This window comes from Ranitomeya variabilis, chromosome 3 (genome assembly GCF_051348905.1).
Source record: "Ranitomeya variabilis isolate aRanVar5 chromosome 3, aRanVar5.hap1, whole genome shotgun sequence".
In the NCBI taxonomy this organism is placed as follows: Eukaryota; Metazoa; Chordata; class Amphibia; order Anura; family Dendrobatidae; genus Ranitomeya; species Ranitomeya variabilis.
In genome coordinates, this window is record NC_135234.1 from 394,051,454 (window position 1) to 394,077,722 (window position 26,269).

The window sequence follows — 26,269 nt, forward strand, 5'->3', positions numbered from 1 at the left end:
CCAACCACACATTCAGTGTCTCCCACTCCCACACTACCTCCTCATCCCACCCGCTCTCTGTTGGAGTCCCCCAAGGCTCTGTTCTAGGACCCCTACTCTTCTCACTCTATACACTTGGCCTGGGACAACTCAAAGTCCCATTGATTCCAGTACCACCTTTAGGGTACGTTCACACAGGACTTTTTTGCTGCTTTTTTTTGCTGCTTTTTTTTATTCTAATTTTCAGCTGCTTTTTACAGTACCAGTAAAGCCTATGAGATTTCAGAAATCTCATGCACACACGTTGGTTTTTTGTTTGATCAGTATTTTCTGCTTTGCTGCTTTTTTTGGACATAGGGCATGTCACTTCTTTCAGCGTTTTTGCTGCGTTTTTGCAGCGTTTTTTCACCCATTGACTTGAATGGGTGATGAAAAAAACGCTGAAAAAACGCTGAAAAAACGCATGTAGCATTATTTGCTGCGTTTTTTGTGCAGAAAATCATGGCCAGCAGGAAGGGATCTCACAGCCAAGAGCTTCAGGGTGTGGTTAGTGAGGTGTGAAGAGCCATTGTGAGCCATTGTGAGGTGTGAAGAGCCATTGTGAGGTGTCCTGATTGTGATCTATTCTGAGGGAGTTCCTAGTAGTGAGGTGTGAAGAGCCATTGTGAGCCATTGTGAGGTGTGAAGAGCCATTGTGAGGTGTCCTGATTGTGATCTATTGTGAGGGAGTTCCTGGTAGTAAGGTGTGAAGAGCCATTGTGAGGTGTGAAGAGCCATTGTGAGGTGTCCTAGCAGCTGAAAATTGGCATAAAAAAAGCAGCAAAAATCTGCAGCATAAATCTGCAGCAAAAAAGTCCTGTGTGAACGTACCCAAAAAACGCACCAAAAACGCACCAAAAAAACGCACCAAAATTAGCATAAAAAAAAGCAGCAAAAAAAAGCAGCAAAAAAGTCCTGTGTGAACGTACCCTTATGCTGATGACTCAGATCTACCTTTCTGGCCCAGACGTCACCTCCCTGCTGTCCAAAATCCTGGAGTGTCTATCAGCCATATCCTCCTCCTTCTCCTCTCGCTTCCTCAAACTCAATGTGGACAAATCTGAACTCCTCATCTTTCCTCCATCTCATAGATTTTCCTTACCTGACCTATCTATTATTATTTTAATTTATATAGCACCATTAATTCCATGGTGCTGAACATGAGAAAGGAGTTACATACAGGGTTATAGATATCGTTTACAGTAAACAGGTTTACAGTGACAGACTGGTGCAGAGGGGAGAGAACCTTGTCCTTGCGGACTTACATTCTATCTATCGCAATTAACTACATTACGCTTTCCCCCGTACCGGAAGTCCGCTGCCTCGGAGTAACCCTTGACTCTGTCCTTCAAACCGCACATCCAAGCGCTTTCCACCTTGTGTCGACTCCACCTAAAAAATATCTCTAGAATCCGTCCTTTCCTCAACCGTCAATCTACTAAAATGCTTGTGCATGCCCTCATTATCACCCGCCTTGACTACTGCAACATCCCTTTCTGTGGCCTCCCTGCTAACACCCTTGCACCTCTCCAGTCCATCCTTAACTCTGCTGCCAGACTAGTTCATTTCTCTCCTCGCTACTCCTCCGCTTCCCCCCTCTGCAAATCTCTTCACTGGCTCCCGTTCCCTCAGCTTATCCAGTTCAAATGACTAATATTAACTTACAAAGCCATCCATAACCTGTCTCCTCCATATATCTCTGAACTAATCTCCCGATATTTTCCCTCACGTAATCTCCGGTCCTCCCAAGACCTCCTTCTCTCCTCCACACTTATTCGCTCCTCACCCAACCGCCTCTAAGACTTCTCCCGAATATCCCCCATCCTCAGGAATTATTTGCCCCAACACATCTGACTATCAACCACATTCGGATCCTTCAGACGGAACCTGAAACCCACCTCTTCAGGAAAGCCTACAACCTGCACTGACCTCGCTGCCTCCTCCCCACTACTGGAGCTACCGCCTCACCAACACCAGAGCTTCTTCAATCCCCAACCTACTGTCTCCTTCCCCACCATCCTGTAGAATGTAAGCCGGCAAGGGCAGGGTCCTCGCCCCTCTGTATCAGTCTCTCATTGTTAGTCTGTCTACTGTAAGTGATATCTGTAATTTGTATGTAACCCCTTCTCATGTACAGCACCATGGAATCAATGGTGCTATATAAATAAATAATAGTTTACATTGCATTGTAAGATAGGAGCATCCATGCCTATGATGATGATGTGGGCAGAAGCAAGACACTGATACAGGTTTACTCAGAGTCAATGCTCAAAAGTTCCACCAATGACTAAAAGCTTCCTCCAGCCAATACATAGCACACTTCTACCAATATAGAAGCACACAGAGCTACTGTAGGTAGCTCACAGAAAGGCATGGTACAGGGTAAATCTGCTCGTTACTTCACTAAAAGGGGTTGTCCAGTACTTTGATACTGATGGCTATTATTAGGATAGGTCATCAATACCAGATTGGCAAGGGAGCTGAAGCTGTTCCTTATGTGGTCAGGGATGGATCCGCAGTACCCCGGTGCGGCCACTATGCAGTTGATAGAGCTGTTCTTCTCCACTCCGCAACTGATCCCACCTGTTGGGGATGTCAGGTGTCACTCCCCCACCAATCTGGCGTTGATGACTTAAGGTTAGGCTCTCAATATTAAAGTAACAGACAACCCCTTTAACCTCCTATGTCTCATTGTGTAGACTACTAAATCTGGCAGCCTTTGGTTCCTGTATCCACTCTAATGGTTTCTCGAAATCTGCCGATACTTGTCTCTAGTTGGTTACCAGTGTAGAGGCAAGCAGATAGTGAACGTAAATTCTCAGTGACATGGTTTATACACTGCATGCAGAAGTCAGGAGCTTCTCATAGACTTATCGGAGCAAATGGGAAAGAAGGTCGAGGACCAGAATTCGGCAAATGCACATAAGATCTGCAATAAATGTTGTTAGAAACAAACTGTACACTAATAAAAATTGCAATATATATTAAAAATAAAAAAAAAATAGATAATTTGACTCAATATATACATGTACCGCTTGTCCATTCGCTTCATACAGTGGGCATTTTTGCTTTATTTTTGCCAATTCCATATTGACTTGTTTGCTGATCACAGCCATTGGATTGCCACCTACAACAAAGCACAAAGTACAGGCTTCAGTTTATCAATGTACGCACCGCATCCTGCCATAGTGAAAAACCAGACATTTGTGAAAGACGTGCTGGCATCACCGATCCCACTAAATTATCCAGACGCAGGGTAAGAATACACAAAGCAACTGATCTCAATGGAATCAAACGAAAACTGCTCTAAGGGAAAGCAACTCACCAAGTCCAGTGACAACCATTGCACCCAAGTCAGCAACATAATTTCCTTTTCGGAAGGTAGCAACTCTTCCCCCGACACGGTCCTGTAAGGCAAATCAAATGTTACTGTGCCATCCCGACAACCCACATTACAGCAAGGGTAAGAAAAGCAAAACCAGAATCCAGGGAGAAATAGCTAAATTAAAAAGTTGGCCAGTGTCGTTCAGGGGGAGTAATAAAAACGGTCAGCACCAGGAAGGGGTTAACTTCACTTACCCTTGCTTCTAAGAGAGTAACATCCATTCCAAAACTTTGCAACTGGCGAGCAGCAGCCAAGCCAGACACTCCCGAGCCAATGATGATCACCTTTCCCGTTTTCTTGGCTAGAGGGGAAAGAAAATAAGATGGTAACCTACACACGGATAGAAATTCTGTATTGTAAAATAGAGATATTCCGTGTAATAATGACAGAGATGATTTATTTCTACATACATAAAATCGGTATGAAGTCTACCACACCGAAAAAGGCATCTGCCCATGACAACCAGGTAACACCTATTCATCACTGGCAGAACGACAGCCAGAATCTTGCTGCAACCTCAATCAAAGGGATGATTGATTATGTACTGGATAGGAGCTATAAACGACGTGTGCCCTTGTTGTGCCCACACTTACTGGCACACAAGATTATCAAATCGTAGAATATCCTACTTAAAACTGGAAGGATATTTCCGGTTCCTTACTTGGTAAAGGTTTCAGTCTCTTGTAGATACCAAAGTTAATTAATCCATGTCTTTCAAGATAGCAGTGTATTCTGTGAACCAGCACAGAGTCGCCTACAGACGAGACAGAAAAAAATATTATTATACACACATTTCTTCATTTTTCGCATAATTCTATCGCCATATTAAAGAGGTTGTTTAAGTACATGTATTTGCGGCTAAAAATCATTTTCGCAATACGCTTGCAGTGCGATTTACAGGCTCTTAGTTTCCCTGCAAATTGCTCATATACTAGCCGAGAAAAAGATAGATAAGCGTTAAAAGCTCTCCCGCTGGACCATCAGAATGTGCTCACTGACAGAGTCTCAGTTAACTCACAATAAGCAGTCAGTAATCGAGGCTACAGAAAGCAAATGATGAAAAAAGTCCCAATTACAAAAATTATATATTGCCAAAAATGAATACATTTATATAAGAAAAAAAGGTTCCCAAGGATGGGCAATTCCTCTAATGCACAAGAACTTACTATTATAAGGTGCTTCTAGCTGCTGAAGGGTCGCCTCGAAGGTGAGTTGGACTTTCGGGTTGTCTAACCACAGCTGCAGCTAGGAGAAGAATGACAATGTGAGTAAGAGCCAGTTTACAGCAGCCCTGTGTAAGTGGACACAAGGGTGGCGCAGTCCTACGTACCGTCCGGTTCCGGATGTACAGGAAGACCTTCTGCGTGGGCTGCGGGCCGCTAATAATGTCAGGGAAGCATGCTGCCTCTTGGGAAGTCATTCTGTCATGTGGAAGCCTGCTCTGGAAGGCTGCGCCCTCTACACCTGGAGAAAAAGGAAGCCATAGTCCTGGGACATTGCAGTATGCGGGAACACTAAACTAGATGGACGAAGGTCCCAAAAATTACAAACTACTATTTACAGCGTATTTATTCAAAATTTATATAAAAAGGGGGACTTAGGTAATAAAGTTACAGGGGGTAGGGAAAATTGGGCCTAGCTCTATATCGGCCTCCTTTATTGACCCTACCTTGCCGCCGAGGTTGGCACACTAGTAATGCAATGTTGTGCCCCTGCTAGGGGGCTCAGTACAGGAGGCTGATATAGAGCTATATATTTCCCCCACCCCACACCCCTGTGACTTTATTACCCAAGTCCCCCTTTTTATGTGAATTTTGAATAAATATATTGTAGGAGGGTCTTTTTTAGTGTTAGTTGGTGACATTGCCATATAATTATCCCCCCCCCCCCCCCCCGATTACCTCGGCCTTCTGCCTGGTCTGACATTGAGCATGGAAGGATACCGGTACACGGCGGCTCCCAGAACCCTTTGCATAGCCACAATTTCAGGAGGCAGTTTTGTAATTTATAAGACATTCTTTAAAAAAAATCTTATTGTTTCAACCTATAAGTCATTAAAGGGAACCTAACACCAGTTCTGTCCTGTGTCAAGAAAAACGATGACCTCAATCAGCGCCTGTGCTGCAGTCCATCAATGGTTAGGTAACCCCCTGTATACCACCCAAATAATCAATTGTTAAGTAACCCCCTGTATACCACCCAAATAATCAATGGTTAAGTAACCCCCTGTATACCACCCAAATAATCAATGGTTATATAGCCCCCTGTATACCACCCAAATAATCAATGGTTAGGTTACCCCCTGTATACCACCCAAATAATCAATGGTTAGGTAACCCCCTGTATACTACCCAAATAATCAATGGTTATATAACCCCCTATATACCACCAAAATAACGAATGGTTAGATAGCCCCTTGTATACTACCCAAATAATCAATGGTTAGGTAACCCCCTGCATACCACCCAAATAATCAATGGTGATATAACCTTCTGTATACCACCCAAATAATGGTTATATAACCCCCTGTATGCCACCCAAATAATGGTTATATAACCCCCTGTATACCACCCAAATAATGGTTATATAACCCCCTGTATGCCACCCAAATAATGGTTATATAACCCCCTGTATACCACCCAAATAATGGTTATATAACCCCCTGTATACCACCTAAATAATCAATGGTTATATAACCCCCTGTATACCACCCAAATAAACAATGGTTAGATAACCCCCTGTATACCACCCAAATAATCAATGGTCATATGTGGATGGCACAGGAGGCGTCACCCACACCAGTTACAGCAGGAGCACGGCCATCATCAGCCAGGAGGGTGGATGGAGGCTGCAGAAACCAAAGCCCATCAGACCGGACCGACAGGATTAACATACATCACAGGAGAACTTCAAAAGGGTTTTTTGGGCGTATGCAGGGGGAGTCAGGGGGTTATATAACCATTGATGGACTGCAGCAAGGCCATAGTTTTATTTGGCACAGGACAACTAAGCCTTCAGGCTGTGTGCACACGTTGCAGATTTGGTGCGTTTTTTGTGCAGATTTGTGACAAAACCTTATGCCAGCAAAGTGAAGGAGAAACCTGAAGTGTCATGCACACGTTGAGTATTTTTGACTTGCAGATCTGGTGCAGAAAATAATCTAGAGCATGTCAGTTCTCTGCGCATTTTTCACCATTCACTTCACACAAATCAACCAAAAAAGCAGAGAAAAATGCACCAAAAACCCATGGAAAAAAACACACCCAAAATGAAGGTTTTTTTTCAGCTAGAGGCAGAAATGGTGCCGTAGTTTTACTCAAAGTGTGCACATAGCCTAAATTCCTAATTCCTAGGAGGGGCATTGAGCATTGTTATGTGGGGAAAAGATAAAGGCCATGAAGATTACTACATGTACCCGATGGCTCCTCGGGCTCGCTGTCCACCTCTTCCTCTGGAGGAGCTTGTGGAGGCGGTGGTGGCACTTTCTTCTCCCTTTCTGCCTTAGCATTTCGCTCTTCTTCTGAATAGTACTCATCTTCGGACAGGTTGGCGAGGCTTTCATCCATCTCCCTATATTCTACCTGAAAAATAGAAAAGGGACAAGATGATGAAAAAGGTTCCAACACTTGGGATCTGTAGGGCGACAATGTGAAGGGTCCGACCAGCCTATAACACGGAATGGGATCATCACTGTTTCTCACCATAGGTGCACGCATTTTACATCAGCGTCCCTCCGCGTGACGCGATACCCTTGTACCTGCGGACACCCCCTTACAGAATACTGCAGACGTGTTACGTGAGGTGTCGGGAATCGGAGCTGGGCACGTGCCAGGGCAACACTTGCTGCGAGGATATGACGGTATTAGTGAAGGAAGAATGATGCTATAGCTTCTTCTATGATGCAGACTAAGCCTAGGAGGGTAATAGTAAAGCCGGACAGTCACTTTCGGGATGTCGGAGCTGCCTGTGCACTAGCGGCTGTCATTACTGCTCCTCTCCGATAGCAATGTGAGAGGCAGTCGCCACGTTTCACCCTGGGTCTCCACAGCCACAACAGGGCGACACCTGGGTGGTTAAAGTCCCTGGCATACTGACAAGTTAGGGCGGCTTGTGTTTCTCCAAGGTCCGGCTCTGAAGCTACTGCGGGGCAGAAGGCATGGGACAGCCAGAGGGTGAGGGCAGTAATGGAGCAGAACGTTCATGTGGATCTCCGCTTCCACGTGGACCCATGGCAGAAGAAAAGGCGCTGTGTGAACGCAGCCTAAATAAGATGTGCAGGCTCCCATGTCTGCTTTACTAAATACATACAATGCTAGACAGCGCATCTTAACATTCTTATGGCATTCCTCCATTATTCCTCCTGGAAATGCAGGAACATACAGCATGACATTATCACTGTCTTCCATAAACTGTGAGAAGTGACGGTCCCCAAGGGAATAGTACATGGGGGCCGTGGTGCTGCAGCGAGTACCATGAAGCGGCTGGGAGAAGATGATGGCCGACTGCTGGATCGAGTGGACGGCCTGCTGGATTTCCTTACTTTCTCCCCCCGACCCTCTCAGTGAGAACACAGGAGCTTTCGGGATTCCTGTGTATGGGGGAGTCATAACTGGCTTGATTCACTAGAATAGGGTCACACTGTGGTGGGATCTGGGGTACAGGGATTAGCCCTAAATCCATCCTGCATCCCCTTAATTCTCATGATCAGGGTCTCCCAGGACAGTCACCAATAATAACATTTATCTTCTAATCCTGACCGATACATATTATTCTCTGGCTGACAAGAAGAAATAATCCTATATAGGACTTTGTGAAGTCATTTTGTACTGGAAGGAATGCCAGGCAGGCAGCAGGCAGGCATTGTGAGGGCCCTGCTCACTAATACGCTCATTGTTAGCTGCAGCAGATGGCTCACAACACACTGCAGCTCATCTGCACAAAGCCAGGAAGTGCGGCCTCTGTACCTGGGCACATACAATGTCGGTTGGGTGCTGTGGAGGCACTGGCACCCACCTCCTGGTACATCACTAGAAGGAACACACACAAGTCTATAATCGTACATGCGCTCTGCAGATTGGGGTAGCATGTCCTAATCAGGGCTGTGGAATCGATAAGACAAACCTCCGACAGTTCCCTGACTCCGACCCCACAGTACCAGTCACTACTGAGCATGTGCATAAAGTGCAGCACAGATTCATCTCAGCTCCGACTCCACAGCACTGGTCACTACCGAGCAAATGCATAAAGTGCAGCACAGATTCATCTCAGCTCCGACTCCACAGCACTGGTCACTACCGAGCAAATGCATAAAGTGCAGCACAGATTCATCTCAGCTCCGACTCCACAGCACTGGTCACTACTGAGCATGTACATAAAGTGCAGCACAGATTCATCTCAGCTCCGACTCCACAGCACTGGTCACTACTGAGCATGTACATAAAGTGCACCACAGATTCATCTCAGCTCCGACTCCACAGCACTGGTCACTACTGAGCATGTACATAAAGTGCAGAACAGATTCATCTCAGCTCCGACTCCACAGCACTGGTCACTACTGAGCATGTACATAAAGTGCAGCACAGATTCATCTCAACTAAAAGCCGAGATCCTTGGATCAGGAACAGAACACATTTATAGGATATTTCATAACTTTCCCAAATTACTATGAAAAATTTACACCACATCCTGCACTAAACTACTGTACCAATTTATTATATATTTTAGGAGTCGGAGTCAGTCCTCTAAAATGGACCCCGACTCCGAAGCCCTAGTCCTAAGCACTGAGTTACATAGAAAGAGTTACATTTCCATCCTGATGTCATTTAGGTGTCAAAAATCCCAAACAAATCTAAAGGAAGAAAAAAAAGAAAAAGAAAGGGGCGATCAGCACTGCGCACTGTATCCCATATAACTGGACCATTATTCCGTATATTCTATATACAGCTGTGTGATCCCGGTCTAATGAGGTGCGATGCTCATCAGGTCAGTCAAAGACTGCTCAGTGTGAAATGATGGGAGTTGGAATCTCTACACTGCAAGGCACACAATTAGTTTCACTGTTCCCGACTGCTTCCATGACAGCATAGCCACATCATGCCACCATCCGGCCCGACCCTCCCGATCACCAGAGCCACCATCCGGCCTGACCCTCCCGCACACCGGAGCCGCCATCTGGCCCGCCTTTCCTGATCACCAGAGCCTCCATCTGGCCCGACTCTCCCGCACACCGGAGCCGTCATCTGGCCCGACTCTCCCGCACACCGGAGCCGCCATCTGGCCCGACTCTCCCGCACACCGGAGCCGCCATCTGGCCCTACTCTCCCGCACACCGGAGCCGCCATCTGGCCCGACTCTCCCACACACCGGAGCCGCCATCTGGCCCGACTCTCCCACACACCGGAGCCGCCATCTGGCCCGACTCTCCCGCACACCGGAGCCGCCATCTGGCCCGACTCTCCCGCACACCGGAGCCGCCATCTGGCCCGACTCTCCCGCACACCGGAGCCGCCATCTGGCCCGACTCTCCCACACACCGGAGCCGCCATCTGGCCCGACTCTCCCACACACCGGAGCCGCCATCTGGCCCGACTCTCCCACACACCGGAGCCACCATCTGGCCCGACTCTCCCACACACCGGAGCCACCATCTGGCCCGACTCTCCCGCACACCGGAGCCGCCATCTGGCCCGACTCTCCTACACACCGGAGCCGCCATCTGGCCCGACTCTCCCACACACCGGAGCCACCATCTGGCCCGACTCTCCTGCACACCGGAGCCACCATCTGGCCCGACTCTCCCACACACCGGAGCCACCATCTGGCCCGACTCTCCCACACACCGGAGCCACCATTTGGCTCGACTCTCCCACACACCGGAGCCGCCATCTGGCCCGACTCTCCCACACACCGGAGCCGCCATCTGGCCCGACTCTCCCACACACCAGAGCCACCATCTGGCCCGACTCTCCCACACACCGGAGCCGCCATCTGGCCCGACTCTCCCACACACCGGAGCCACCATCTGGCCCGACTCTCCTACACACCGGAGCCACCATTTGGCCCGACTCTCCCACACACCGGAGCCACCATCTGGCCCGACTCTCCCACACACCGGAGCCGCCATCTGGCCCGACTCTCCCACACACCGGAGCCACCATCTGGCCCGACTCTCCCACACACCGGAGCCACCATCTGGCCAGACTCTCCTACACACCGGAGCCACCATTTGGCTCGACTCTCCCACACACAGCAGCTGCCAGACGAGTCTTATCTCTAGGGAACAAAAGGAGCAGCAGTCTGATCGAATAACTCCCAACAGCCTCTGTCAGCAGCACCTCATACATAGGACGGCCCTGTCACACACATCCATACCGGCTGGCCGATGTTAGTCTCATGCTTATCGGGGCCTTAGCATGCATGCTATTGGCCCGTTATCAACCACTCCTCACTGATCAGAGGATGGCTGCTGTGTGCTATTCTCCCCAGTTATCAGCCACCTCATACTGATCAGAGGCCGCTGTGTGCTACTGTCCTCTGTTATCAGCCACCTCATACTGATCAGAGGCTGCCGTGTGCTATTCTCCCGTTATCAGCCACCTCACACTGATCAGAGGCCGCCGTGTGCTATTGTCCTCTGTTATCAGCCACCTCATACAGATCAGAGGCTGCCGTGTGCTATTCTCCTCTGTTATCAGCCACCTCACACTGATCAGAGGCCGCTGTGTGCTATTCTCCTCTGTAATCAGCCACCTCACTCTGATGCTGTGTGCTATTCTCCCGTTATCAGCCACCTCACTTTGATCAGAGGCTGCTGTGTGCTATTCTCCCCTGTTATCAGCCACCACACTGATCAGAGGCTGCTGTGTGCTATTCTCCTCTGTTATCAGCCACCTCACACGGATCAGAGGCTGTGTGCTATTCTCCTCTGTTATCAGCCACCTCACTCTGATCAGAGGCTGCTGTGTGCTATTCTCCCCTGTTATCAGCCACCTTACTCTGATCAGAGGCTGCTGTGTGCTATTCTCCCCTGTTATCAGCCACCTCATACTGATCAGAGGCTGCTGTGTGCTATTCTCCTCTGTTATCAGCCACCTCATACTGATCAGAGGCTGCTGTGTGCTATTCTCCCGTTATCGGCCACCTCATACTAATCAGAGGCTGCTGTGTGCTATTCTCCTCTGTTATCAGCCACCTCATTCAGATCAGAGGCTGCTGTGTGCTATTCTCCCGTTATCAGCCACCTCATACTGATCAGAGGCTGCTGTGTGCTATTCTCCTCTGTTATCAGCCACCTCATACTGATCAGAGGCTGCTGTGTGCTATTCTCCCCTGTTATCAGCCACCTCATACTGATCAGAGGCCGCTGTGTGCTATTCTCCTCTGTTATCAGCCACCTCATACTGATCAGAGGCTGCTGTGTGCTATTCTCCTCTGTTATCAGCCACCTCATACAGATCAGAGGCCGCTGTGTGCTATTCTCCTCTGTTATCAGCCACCTCATACTGATCAGAGGCTGCTGTGTGCTATTCTCCTCTGTTATCAGCCACCTCATACTGATCAGAGGCTGCTGTGTGCTATTCTCCCCTGTTATCAGCCACCTCATTCAGATCAGAGGCTGCTGTGTGCTATTCTCCCCTGTTATCAGCCACCTCACACTGATCAGAGGCTGCCGTGTGCTATTCTCCTCTGTTGTCAGCCACCTCACTCTGATCAGAGGCTGCTGTGTGCTATTCTCCCGTTATCAGCCACCTCATTCAGATCAGAGGCTGCTGTGTGCTATTCTCCCGTTATCAGCCACCTCATACTGATCAGAGGCTGCTGTGTGCTATTCTCCTCTGTTATCAGCCACCTCACACTGATCAGAGGCTGCCGTGTGCTATTCTCCTCTGTTGTCAGCCACCTCACTCTGATCAGAGGCTGCTGTGTGCTATTCTCCCGTTATCAGCCACCTCATTCAGATCAGAGGCTGCTGTGTGCTATTCTCCCCTGTTATCAGCCACCTCATACTGATCAGAGGCTGCTGTGTGCTATTCTCCCCTGTTATCAGCCACCTCATACTGATCAGAGGCTGCTGTGTGCTATTCTCCTCTGTTATCAGCCACCTCATACTGATCAGAGGCTGCTGTGTGCTATTCTCCCCTGTTATCAGCCACCTCATTCAGATCAGAGGCTGCTGTGTGCTATTCTCCTCTGTTATCAGCCACCTCACACTGATCAGAGGCTGCTGTGTGCTATTCTCCCGTTATCAGCCACCTCACTTTGATCAGAGGCTGCTGTGTGCTATTCTCCCCTGTTATCAGCCACCTCACACTGATCAGAGGCTGCTGTGTGCTATTCTCCCCTGTTATCAGCCACCTCATTCAGATCAGAGGCTGCTGTGTGCTATTCTCCCCTGTTATCAGCCACCTCATTCAGATCAGAGGCTGCTGTGTGCTATTCTCCTCTGTTATCAGCCACCTCACTCTGATCAGAGGCTGCTGTGTGCTATTCTCCCGTTATCAGCCACCTCACTTTGATCAGAGGCTGCTGTGTGCTATTCTCCCCTGTTATCAGCCACCTCACACTGATCAGAGGCTGCTGTGTGCTATTCTCCTCTGTTATCAGCCACCTCACACGGATCAGAGGCTGTGTACTATTCTCCTCTGTTATCAGCCACCTCACTCTGATCAGAGGCTGCTGTGTGCTAGTCTCCCCTGTTATCAGCCACCTTACTCTGATCAAAGGCTGCTGTGTGCTATTCTCCCCTGTTATCAGCCACCTCATACTGATCAGAGGCTGCTGTGTGCTATTCTCCTCTGTTATCAGCCACCTCATACTGATCAGAGGCTGCTGTGTGCTATTCTCCCCTGTTATCGGCCACCTCATACTGATCAGAGGCTGCTGTGTGCTATTCTCCTCTGTTATCAGCCACCTCATGCAGATCAGAGGCTGCTGTGTGCTATTCTCCCGTTATCAGCCACCTCATACTGATCAGAGGCTGCTGTGTGCTATTCTCCTCTGTTATCAGCCACCTCACACGGATCAGAGGCTGCTGTGTGCTATTCTCCTCTGTTATCAGCCACCTCACACGGATCAGAGGCTGCTGTGTGCTATTCTCCTCTGTTATCAGCCACCTCACACGGATCAGAGGCTGCTGTGTGCTATTCTCCCGTTATCGGCCACCTCACACTGATCAGAGGCTGCTGTGTGCTATTCTCCTCTGTTATCAGCCACCTCACACGGATCAGAGGCTGCTGTGTGCTATTCTCCCGTTATCAGCCACCTCATACTGATCAGAGGCTGCTGTGTGCTATTCTCCTCTGTTATCAGCCACCTCAGAGGCTGCTGTGTGCTATTCTCCCGTTATCAGCCACCTCATACTGATCAGAGGCTGCTGTGTGCTATTCTCCCGTTATCAGCCACCTCATACTGATCAGAGGCTGCTGTGTGCTATTCTCCTCTGTTATCAGCCGCCTCACACGGATCAGAGGCTGCTGTGTGCTATTCTCCCGTTATCAGCCACCTCATACTGATCAGAGGCTGCTGTGTGCTATTCTCCTCTGTTATCAGCCACCTCACACGGATCAGAGGCTGCTGTGTGCTATTCTCCCGTTATCAGCCACCTCATACTGATCAGAGGCTGCCGTGTGCTATTCTCCTCTGTTATCAGCCACCTCACACGGATCAGAGGCTGCTGTGTGCTATTCTCCTCTGTTATCAGCCACCTCACACGGATCAGAGGCTGCCGTGTGCTATTCTCCCGTTATCAGCCACCTCATACTGATCAGAGGCTGTTGTGTGCTATTCTCCTCTGTTATCAGCCACCTCATACTGATCAGAGGCTGCTGTGTGCTATTCTCCCGTTATCAGCCACCTCATACTGATCAGAGGCTGCTGTGTGCTATTCTCCTCTGTTATCAGCCACCTCATACAGATCACAGGCTGCTGTGTGCTATTGTCCTCTGTTATCAGCCACCTCATACAGATCAGAGGCTGCTGTGTGCTATTCTCCTCTGTTATCAGCCACCTCACACTGATCAGAGGCTGCTGTGTGCTATTCTCCTCTGTTATCAGCCACCTCATACAGATCAGAGGCTGCCGTGTGCTATTCTCCCCTGTTATCAGCCACCTCACACTGATCAGAGGCTGCTGTGTGCTATTGTCCTCTGTTATCAGCCACCTCATACTGATCAGAGGCTGCTGTGTGCTATTCTCCCCTGTTATCAGCCACCTCATTCAGATCAGAGGCTGCTGTGTGCTATTCTCCCCTGTTATCAGCCACCTCATACTGATCAGAGGCTGCTGTGTGCTATTCTCCTCTGTTATCAGCCACCTCACACTGATCAGAGGCTGCCGTGTGCTATTCTCCTCTGTTGTCAGCCACCTCACTCTGATCAGAGGCTGCTGTGTGCTATTCTCCCGTTATCAGCCACCTCATTCAGATCAGAGGCTGCTGTGTGCTATTCTCCCCTGTTATCAGCCACCTCATACTGATCAGAGGCTGCTGTGTGCTATTCTCCTCTGTTATCAGCCACCTCATACTGATCAGAGGCTGCTGTGTGCTATTCTCCCCTGTTATCAGCCACCTCATTCAGATCAGAGGCTGCTGTGTGCTATTCTCCCCTGTTATCAGCCACCTCATTCAGATCAGAGGCTGCTGTGTGCTATTCTCCTCTGTTAACAGCCACCTCACTCTGATCAGAGGCTGCTGTGTGCTATTCTCCTCTGTTATCAGCCACCTCACTCAGATCAGAGGCTGCTGTGTGCTATTCTCCCGTTATCAGCCACCTCACTTTGATCAGAGGCTCCTGTGTGCTATTCTCCCCTGTTATCAGCCACCTCACACTGATCAGAGGCTGCTGTGTGCTATTCTCCTCTGTTATCAGCCACCTCACACGGATCAGAGGCTGTGTACTATTCTCCTCTGTTATCAGCCACCTCACTCTGATCAGAGGCTGCTGTGTGCTAGTCTCCCCTGTTATCAGCCACCTTACTCTGATCAGAGGCTGCTGTGTGCTATTCTCCCCTGTTATCGGCCACCTCATACTAATCAGAGGCTGCTGTGTGCTATTCTCCTCTGTTATCAGCCACCTCACACTGATCAGAGGCTGCTGTGTGCTATTCTCCCGTTATCAGCCACCTCATACTGATCAGAGGCTGCTGTGTGCTATTCTCCCCTGTTATCGGCCACCTCATACTGATCAGAGGCTGCTGTGTGCTATTCTCCTCTGTTATCAGCCACCTCATGCAGATCAGAGGCTGCTGTGTGCTATTCTCCCGTTATCAGCCACCTCATACTGATCAGAGGCTGCTGTGTGCTATTCTCCTCTGTTATCAGCCACCTCACACGGATCAGAGGCTGCTGTGTGCTATTCTCCTCTGTTATCAGCCACCTCACACGGATCAGAGGCTGCTGTGTGCTATTCTCCTCTGTTATCAGCCACCTCACACGGATCAGAGGCTGCTGTGTGCTATTCTCCCGTTATCAGCCACCTCATACTGATCAGAGGCTGCTGTGTGCTATTCTCCTCTGTTATCAGCCACCTCACACGGATCAGAGGCTGCTGTGTGCTATTCTCCCGTTATCAGCCACCTCATACTGATCAGAGGCTGCCGTGTGCTATTCTCCTCTGTTATCAGCCACCTCACACGGATCAGAGGCTGCTGTGTGCTTTTCTCCTCTGTTATCAGCCACCTCACACGGATCAGAGGCTGCCGTGTGCTATTCTCCCGTTATCAGCCACCTCATACTGATCAGAGGCTGTTGTGTGCTATTCTCCTCTGTTATCAGCCACCTCATACTGATCAGAGGCTGCTGTGTGCTATTCTCCCGTTATCAGCCACCTCATACTGATCAGAGGCTGCTGTGTGCTATTCTCCTCTGTTATCAGCCACCTCATACAGATCACAGGCTGCTGTGTGCTATTGTCCTCTGTTATCAGCCACCTCATACAGATCAGAGGCTGCTGTGTGCTATTCTCCTCTGTTATCAGCCACCTCACACTGATCAGAGGCTGCTGTGTGCTATTCTCCTCTGTTATCAGCCACCTCATACAGATCAGAGGCTGCCGTGTGCTATTCTCCTCTGTTATCAGCCACCTCACTCTGATCAGAGGCTGCTGTGTGCTATTCTCCCCCGTTATCGGCCACCTCATACTGATCAGAGGCTGCTGTGTGCTATTCTCCCCTGTTATCAGCCACCTCACACTGATCAGAGGCTGCTGTGTGCTATTCTCCTCTGTTATCAGCCACGGCTGGCTAAGATTCTTCCATAGGGCTAGGGGACAGGAAGCCCGCAGGGAGCCGACCCCACGACCCCCATGTGTGGTCCCAGCAGAGCCATCGGGCTCCTACACTCCCGGATATGCAGTTATCGCCATGAGGACAGCACAATGGCGCACTGCGATAAAGATCGGGCGAGGGGCTTCGACTCAAACTCACCTTTGCCCTCTTCCTACGACTTGTTCGCCGACCTTCGGGGGTCTCGGGCTGCCCCCCGTCCGCTCCAGCCATGATTCCCGGAGCCGAGGAGCCGCCGTGTTCTGCCCCCGGAGAGGCCCTGTCCTTCTTCCTGGGGGTCCTTTCCAGGGGCGCCCCAGTGTCTGGGGAGGCCATCATGCTAGAAGAGGATGATGAGGAGGAGGATGAGGATGAAGAGGAGGATGCAGGGGGCTGAGACTCTGCTCCGTTCTCACCACCCCCGCCGGACTCGGACTTCTTTGCTGCAAGCATTGAGTTGAGATGGCGGCGTTGGATTGAGGGGAGGGGCTGGAGAGTGGGTGGAGCCTGTGCGGGGATGTTGGGTGGAGTAGTGGACACTGATACACCGGCGGTCGCAGCCTTGTGTTAAGTGTCTAAGCGAGGGCGACACCAGGAGCCGCGGCCACCGTGTCTGTGCAACGCGCATGCGCAGCCAGGTCCGCCCACTGCCGGGTGTCCGCCCCACATTGGGCTCCGCCGGTGGCTCACCTGCTAGTGGTGCGGTGGAGGTCCCCACACCCGTCCCGTCCGGCCTGGAGTCGGCTTAGGCCACAGTACACATCCCAATACTTCCTTGTACGTCATGTGCTGTGAGTGGAGTGGTCTCATTGAGTGTGCTGGGACTGGGGCGCCCACACATGGTCCCCTCACCCCCATTACTGGCCCTGTAGGGGCACCTGCTGCTCTGGTTACATTGTGGCTCCCTCAGGAAGCTGGGAAGGGGCACCCAGTTGGGGAGCTGTGCCCTCACATTGCCTAGGCTGTATTCCCGACCCCTGGAGGTCCGGCATCTAGGACCCCACACTCTCGTCATTCATCCACAAGGCTATGTGCACATGCTGCGGTTTTACAGGAGCAGTAAGCTGGGAGGTGTCCGAGCCCTCCGCACACACTGGGGTCTCCTGACTGAACTGGAAACTGCTTCTTGCGACGTCTCCATTCAGCGGGTTTCCACCATAGAAAGTGAAAAAAAAAACCGCTGGAAAAACATCTCTTCATTATTGGTGACTAAAACTGACGTGTGTTTTTTTGGCGAAAGAAAACCTGATCAAGTATTTTGTTGCTTTTTTCTCTGTACATCCAATTTAAACACATTTCGACGTAAAGCGGACCCTGCCCATTTTGGTCTATGAATACGATACTATATGCGGCTGAATACAGGTTTTTGCCATTCTGGCGTGAACATTCAGCTGGACGCATTGTATGAATGTGAACCGAGCCTTACAATGCTTTTCCAAACAAATATGATGGTGTCACCCAGAGCTGGGATTATGATAATTTCTAATGTCATATAGCTATTGTTAGGTTAGAGGGGTTTTCCTCTACAATCGCAAGGATAGGTAATCAATATAAGAATATTGGAGGTCCGACAGCTGGCATCCCTACTGATCAATAGGAACGGATCTACTGTACGGCCCTGTGGTGTTCTGTTGTATTCACTGTTTATAGCAGCATTGTACCCTGAGAGACAACTACTGATAATGGGCGGTCAGAGGCAGAACACAGTGACATTCAGTGACTCCCAGGTAGACGTGACCTTTGTGCATCTCAGGTCATCCGCTATGTCTTCAGGGTGCACCCAGACATCTTCAGATCTCACTTCCAAATAATACTGGCACACATTGTGCTTTTCTTATATATAATACCTCCACACAGTGTGCCCTCTGTAAATAATAACTCCACACACTGCCTCCCTGTAAATAATAGCTCAACATACTGTGCCTTCCTGTAAATAATAGCTCCACATACTGTGCCTCTCTGTATATAATAGCTCCACACACTGAGCCTCCCTGTAAATAATAGCTCCACATTCTGTTCCCCCCGTAAATAATAGCTCCGCATATTATGCCTCTCTGTATATAATAGCTTCATATACTGTGCCTCCCTGTAAATAATAGCTCCACACACTGTGCTTCCCTCTAAATAATAGCTCCACACACCGTGCCTACCTGTAAATAATAGCTCCACATACTGTGCCCCCTGTAAATAATAGCACCAGACTCTGTGCCTCCCTGTAAATAATAGCTCCACACACTGTGCCTCCCTCTAAATAATAGCTCCACACACCGTGCCTACCTGTAAATAATAGCTCCACATACTGTGCCCCCTGTAAATTATAGCACCAGACTCCGTGCCTCCCTGTAAATAATAGCTCCACCCACTGTGTCCTTGTAAATAATAGCTGTACATACCATGCCTCGCTATATAATAGCTCCACGTACTGTGCCTCCCTCTAAATAATAGCTCCACACACTGTGCCTACCTGTAAATAATAGCTCCACATACTGTGCCTCTCTGTATATAATAGTTCCACATATTGTGCCCCCTGTAAATAATAGCACCAGACTCTGTGCCTCCATGTAAATAATAGCTCCACACACTGTGCCTCTCTGTAAATAATAGCTCCACACACTGTACCTCCCTGTAAATAATACCTCCACATTCTGTGTCTCCATGTAAATAATAGCTCCACATACTGTGCCTCCATGTAAATAGTAGTGCCACATACTGTGCCTCCCTGTAAATAATAGACCCACATTCTGTGCCTCCATGTAAATAATAGCTCCACACACTGTGCCTCTCTGTAAATAATAGTTCCACATACTGTGCCTCTGTAAATGACAGCTCCACATACTGTGCCTCCCTGTAAATAATTGCTCCACATACTTTATCTCCCTGTAAGTAGTAGCTTCACGTACTGTGCCTCCTTGGTAAATAATAGCTCCATATACAGTGCCTCCATGTAAATAATAGCTCCATATACTGTGCCTCCATGTAAATAATAGATCCACACTGTGCCTCCCTGTAAATAAGTGTTCCACTCAATGTGCCCCTGTAGCTGCTCATACTGAGCCTTCCTGTAAATAATAGCTCTGCACTGTTCCCCCAGTAAATAATTTCACAATGCTGTACTTTTTGAAAACCTGTACGTAATATCTCTGCACACTGTGCCCCCTGTAATATTTCTGCACACTTCCCCCTGTAAGCAATATCACTGCACACTGCTCCTTATAAGTAATATCTCTGCACATTATGCCCCCTGTAAGCAATATCTCTGCCCACTGCCCCCTGTAAGTAATATTTCTGCACACTGTGCCCCTGTAAACAATATCTCTGCACACTGTGCCCCCTATAAGTCATTTCTCTGCACACTGTGCCCCCTGTAAGTAATATCTCTGCACACTATGCCCCCTGTAAGCAGTATCACAGCACACTGTGCCCCCTGTAAGCAATATCACAGCACACTGTGCCCCCTGTAAGCAATATCTCTGCACCCTGTGCCCCGTGTAAGTAATATCTTCATACTGTGCTCCTTGTAAATAATATTTCTGCACATTGCGACCCCTGTAAGTAATATCTCTGTACACTGTGCCCCCTGTAAATAATAGTTCTACATACAGTGCCCCTTGTAAATTATAATGTCAAAATATTGTACGATCTGAAAATAGCACCAAACATTATCACCTGAAAACGGCACCCAATATAATACATTTTAATCTAAACTGTGTCCCCAAAAAACAATTATTGAGGCTATGTTTACATGTTACAGCAGCATTCCGCTGTGAATTTAGTTATGAATCCTCTACACAATCCGAATATGTTACATGTATGTTTTGCTGTGGATTTGACATTACTTTGTTTAGTTTGAGATCTGCAGTGAAAATTCACACTAGAATTAGCATGCTGCAGATTTACGGTGATTAATCCACACTACATATCTGCATCAAATCCTGAGGGTATGAACATGGCCTTACACTCTTAAATGAGTTATAATATACACTGCACCCCTGAGATAATTTAAAAATAAACATATACGGGTTTACCATGACAGAGAAGAACCAGAAGACCACAGTGTCTGATTTTTCCTACTCCTGCACTGAATAGAAACACTTCACCTTCATATTAAATGGTGCAGGTTTCTTTTAGTAGAGCAGTGGTTAATCTGCTCATTTGAGTGCTCTTGGAAGCTTTCCTGCATTAAGGCTCTCAGCTGTTCACTGTTGGCCACTCCTGTCTCTTATATATTCTTGGCCCTAGCAAGCACTTATTGCCAAAGTATCTTCATTCTGCATGGTTAGGAGATGGTGGTTTGTTGTTGTTTGAGAAGACGTTTGGTGGATTTATCTGAAACTGTTGCTAAATTTTAGTTGTGTGCTAAGTTCCTTCCTTCTCCAACTTTGGTTTTACCCCATTCTCCACTCCCCGCTGTTTACCTCTGTTGTTTGTGTGAGTATATTTGTATGATTAGTATTTTCCTTTATCCCTGTTTGTATTACCTTGTTAGGGCTCCTGCTCACTTGCGAGAAATACGTGCGAGTCTCGCAGGTTAAAACCCTGCTCTGGCGCCGGCACTCCAGAGCGGAGCGTGCAGCTCCATGTATTGCTGTGCAGCTGCACGCTCCTCTCTGGAGTGCCGGCTCCAGAGCAGGGTTTTAACCTGCGAGACTCGGACGTATTTCTCGCAAGTGAGAAGGAGCCCTTAGTCTTGTTGTTGTATTACAGTACACTATTAATCCCCTCTTCCCTGGGTGTGGGAAGAGTACAGACTGAGGGCAGATTCAGGAGCTTAGGCAAGGTACGTGGCCCCAGCGTCTTCACCACCACAAATAATTCGGGGAACTGGGCAAGCTAGGGCACCCCTAGTGTTAGAGAAAGGGAAGGAGCGCCTGGTCCCGAGACACCAGACAACAAAATCATTACATTAGCTCTGGCCGAAACCGTTTTTTGATCCATTATGGATCCTATCACTGCTTTGACAGGGCAACTGTAGCAGATCAGCCTGGAGGTGGCAGATCTATTCACTGTTGTTTTACAGCACCCTAACGCATCAGGTTTGGAGACCGTGACTCCACGGCAACCCTTAGTGGAGCCCAAGATTGTTTGCCTGACAGGTTGACAGGTTCTCTGAGGGCATGACAAGTTTGTTGTTTTAAGGGAGGCTTGTAAGCTTTTCTTCAGGTTATGTCCTTTTTCCTCAGAAACTGAGGCCAACGGGTGGGGGATAATAATCTCCTTCATGATGACCCCCAAGCATTTTCATTCTTTCCCCTGTCTGATTCCCATTGGCTTCTGATGTTGAAAGATTTTTTTTCTGGTGTTAGGTCATATATACAACGATCCCGACACTATGTCAGCTTCGGCATGGAGACCAGCAGGTGAAGGAGAATTGCTCGGAGTTTCAGAGGTGGTCCACTGACACTAAGTGGAATGACCCCGTGCTCCATAGCCAGTTCTGTCAAAGGCTATCAGTAAGGGTGAAGGATGCCTTAGCCTTGTTTGAGACTCCAGTTTCTCTTCAGGCGGCCATGTCTCTGGCTATCCGGGTGAATCGCCGTCTTCACCAGAGACATAAAGAGACCCCCCGATGTGCTGGAGGTCTGGGGCCAAGGGAACCCTGGTCTGAGTCATCCGAGGAACTAATGCAGTTCGGTGGAGTGACTCGTTCTGGTAATCAAACTGGCATTCAGCGTGAAGGAGGAGTGTGTTTTTACTATAGGAGAAAGGGCCATTTCGTGGGTGCTTGTGTTTCCCATCTCACTGTAAACAGCCAAAAAACTAAGGAGCCCGGAGTGCGGGGAGGTTAGCAACCCGGGTGTAAATATTTCCTCTGTGTGTAGTACACAATTGTTTTCTAACTGCTGAAATCTATCTAGGCAAAAATAAGGTGGTTATTTCTTCCTTTCTGGACAGTGGGGCGAGTTTTAGTTTGATCGACGTGAGGTTCGTCCAGGGTCTCAAACCACATACACTGTTCAGGCATATTGCCATTGACTCAGCACCCTTGATACAGGGGTATTTTACTCAAGTCGTCTAAGGCCATGTGCACACGTTAAGTATTTTTCGCGTTTTTTTCGCGTTTTTTCGCTATAAAAACGTGATAAAAACGCGAAAAAAACGCTTACATATGCCTCCTATTATTTTAAGTGTATTCCGCATTTTTTGTGCAAATGTAGCCTTTTTTTCCGCGAAAAAATCGCATCGCGGAAAAAAAAGCAACATGTTCATTAAAATGCGGAATTGCAGGGGATTCCGCACACCTAGGGGTCCATTGATCTGCTTACTTCCCGCACGGGGCTGTGCCCACGATGCGGGAAGTAAGCAGATTATGTGCGGTTGGTACCCAGGGTGGAGGAGAGGAGACTCTCCTCCACGCACTGGGCACCATATAAGTGGTCAAAAAATAAGAATTAAAATAAAAAATAGTCCTATACTCACCCTCGATGTCTTCCCGCCTCCACTGCACGCTGTCGCTTCGGTTCCTGTAGCTGTTGTGCGGTGAAAAGACCTTCCGATGACGTCACTGTCCTGTGATTGGTCGTGAGCGGTCATGTGACCGCTCACGTGACCGTGACGTCACGGAAGGTCCTGTGCGCACAGACCAGCTATAGGAAGAGGAACGGACGCCGGTGAGGAGATGTCTGGGTGAGTATAAGCATTTTTTTATTTTTGTTATTATTTTTAAACATTCTATCTTTTACTATAGATGCTGCAAAAGCTGCATCTATAGTAAAAAGTTGGTCACACTTGTCAAACGCTATGTTTGACAAGTGTGACCAACCTGTCAGTCAGTTTTCCAAGCGATGCTACAGATCGCTTGGAAAACCTTAGCATTCTGCAAGCTAATTACGCTTGCAGAATGCTAAAAAAACGCGAAAAAAACGGAAAAAAACCGCAAAAAAAAAAATGCGGATTTCTTGCAGAAAATTTCCGGTTTTCTTCAGGAAATTTCTGCAAGAAATCCGCAACATGTGCACATACCCTAATGGTTTCATCTACAGCTAGGGATCATGCACTCAGAAGGTATTGACTTATGTGCTAGAGGGTATGCCGTCTCCTGTGGGTCTTGGACTACATTGGCTTATGCTGCACAACCCTGTGGTAGATTGGCAGACTTGGGAGGTGGTAAAGTGGATTGAGTTTTGTTAAGGACACTGGGCACCTGTCTAGCAAGGGTGGATACCCAGTATGTGCCTAAATAGCTGTCTGTTTTTGGAGATGTGTTTTCGGAGCAGTGGTGCCAAGAACGTCCTCCCCATCATCCCTGGGGCCAAGCTGCCAAAGAGCAGACTATATAGTATATCTGGTCCAGAGCGTCAGGCCATGAAGGACTATATAACGGAATGTTTGGCAAAGGGTCATATCAAACCATCCTTATGCCCCATTGCTTCAGGGTTTTTCTTCATAAAGAAGAAAGATGGCGGGTTATGCCCCTGCCTAGATTTCCGCAAACTCAATCAGATTAAGGGCCGGGATCCTTATCCACCCCCTCTCATCCTGGACCTGTTTAATCAGATCATAAAAGCAAAATGGTTTTCTAAACTGGATCTCGGGGGAAGGGGGGCATATAATCTCATTCGTACTAAAGAGGGGGATGAGTGGAAAACAGCCTTTAATACACCTTAGGCACACTATGAGAACCTTGTGTTGCCATTTGGGTTGAATAATGCTCCAGCCATCTTTCAGCGCTTTCAGACCCCTGATGAAGCCGCCCTGTGCAGGTGGCGACACGCGTTGGGTCTCTCTTTTACCCACATTATGACTCACATTGGAGGCCAAACCGGTCCTGGCATTGCATGTTCTTAGGTAGTATATTTTCACTGCCTCTGTTTTACATGTTGTCTACATTTGTTTTTCATAGCCTGCATTAGGACTCTCATTTGAAGGTTAACAGGCTAGGCAGCACATGCCTTTGGGCAGTTTTTATTTGTACTGCCTTTGCTCCATTTGTTGCCTTTATGTGGTTTACAGATCACATGTCACTCTCCTGGGCTTCTTTATTGGTTATCTGTGGTTTTTACATCTGTGACCGTTTTGCTTGTTTACGGCTCCAGTGACCCTATGAATCAGTTGTCCTTGTGCTCACCTGCCCTGTATCACCAGGTATAACAAGTGCAGTGGGGTCCTTTATCTTGAACCACGGTTCAGAGCTACACATGCTGGGGTCATTCCCACAGGTATTCTAGTGTGATACACATTTTTTATATTTTCATCTGTTATTAACATCTTGCATGATTGTATTTTGTCCAGGGGAGTGCCTTGTATAGGGTTCAGTTATATTCTAGCTGGGCCGTTTTGGCCAGTGACAGAGTATTTCACTATTGAGTTATATTGTGGAGTGATTTGTGGGTTATTTGCCGTATCAGGGGCTATTGTGTAATATCATGTTTTTAAATGGTTTTAACTGTGTTTGTCTTTTTTATGTGTCACTCAATAAAGTTGTGTTTACATTTTTTGCCTCATCTGTATTATGGTGATCTCCATTTATAGGGCCTAGTCTCTTTTTTCGTAAGTAAGTCTTTCAGCGCTTTGTAAATTACATATTTAGTCTCCTGTTAGGTAGATTTGTTGTGATCTATCTTGATGACATATTAATTTATTCACCTGACCTTGAGTCACATCAGGTACATGTCAGGCAGGTCTTACAGATACTCAGAAACAATAAATTATTTGTCAAACCAGAGAAATGTATGTTCTCGGTTTAGGAGATCCCTTTTCTAGGCTATGTTTTATTGTCCACCGATTTTCACATAGATTCGGCGAAAGTTTGGGGTGGTAGTGGATTGGTATCATCCTGAGGATTTGAAAGCATTACAAAGGTTTTTGGGTTACGCCAACTACTACCATAAGTTCATCAAAAACATTTCGATAGTGGCCAAACCTCTGACGCATATAACTAGGAGGAAGCAGTCGCGAAACGCGCGTCGGGGTTCTTGGACGTATAGCATGCCACTTGGCATTGGATTTTGATTAAGTGGCATAACAGATCCAGGTAATATGTGTTTGTTGGGGGCTACTGATTCTGGTTTATTTTAAACATACGGCGTATATACCTTATGATAGTATCGCGGCAATTTGCCTTGTAACTCCTTGGATCTTGCGGTGGCAATTTGCCCTGCAATGGTGCTTGGGATGTGTGTGTGGATACTCTCAACATGGATCAGCGAGTAGCAACCTCAAACTGACATGATATGCATTTGCACCTTTAGTTGTTATTGTGGACCATGTTTCACAATTAAATGTGCCTCGACAGTATCTATGCATTTGCACTTTATAGTTATGATTCGCTCCACTTATAGGGAAATTCCCATATGACTTTGGAGGTAATAAGTGAGGATATTTTTACAATTGATATTCTAAATGTCTATGGCAAAGCATTCTATGAGCTCTAGGAGGTTGCAATGTTTATTGTGTTTGATTATCTGTATATGCCTTAGCTTACCTCTTCATCATTAACGTTTGGTTCCTTAGGCACTATTTTAATTATGTTGTTTGTTTGTACATGTTAATAAAGGTTAATTTTTAAGTAAAAAGAAAGACACTTTTTGATTCAATGACAGTTTAATGACTAGCGTTGAACAGTATGTTTACATAACTAGGAAAGGGACAGACTTTTCCAAATGGACCAGT

The 26,269-nt window shown here is 47.8% G+C and overlaps 1 protein-coding gene and 1 long non-coding RNA gene across 5 annotated transcripts in view; one reads left to right on the forward strand and one right to left on the reverse strand.

Annotated features, from left to right (window-relative positions):
* The window catches only part of KDM1A (lysine demethylase 1A), a 34,826-nt gene extending 17,512 nt beyond the window's left edge, over positions 1-17,314 (reverse strand). Inside the window, exons 1-8 of one of the 4 annotated variants that reach the window (XM_077296101.1) lie at positions 16,823-17,314; positions 6,819-6,984; positions 4,734-4,867; positions 4,570-4,648; positions 4,065-4,157; positions 3,598-3,704; positions 3,344-3,425; positions 3,051-3,145 (exon numbers count right to left, since the gene is read on the reverse strand). In XM_077296101.1, the coding sequence (XP_077152216.1) occupies positions 3,051-3,145; positions 3,344-3,425; positions 3,598-3,704; positions 4,065-4,157; positions 4,570-4,648; positions 4,734-4,867; positions 6,819-6,984; positions 16,823-17,113 (1,047 nt within the window). In that variant the 5' untranslated portion in view covers positions 17,114-17,314. Of the gene's footprint in view, positions 1-3,044; positions 3,146-3,343; positions 3,426-3,597; positions 3,705-4,064; positions 4,158-4,569; positions 4,649-4,733; positions 4,868-6,812; positions 6,985-16,822 lie in introns of all 4 variants that reach the window. The other 3 variants (XM_077296099.1, XM_077296098.1, XM_077296100.1) reach the window with 3 other exon arrangements.
* Positions 603-26,269, forward strand: part of LOC143816108 (uncharacterized) — a 92,133-nt gene continuing 66,466 nt past the window's right edge. The window contains exon 1 of the long non-coding RNA XR_013223889.1: positions 603-722. This is a non-coding gene — a long non-coding RNA (uncharacterized LOC143816108). The remainder of the gene's footprint in view (positions 723-26,269) is intronic.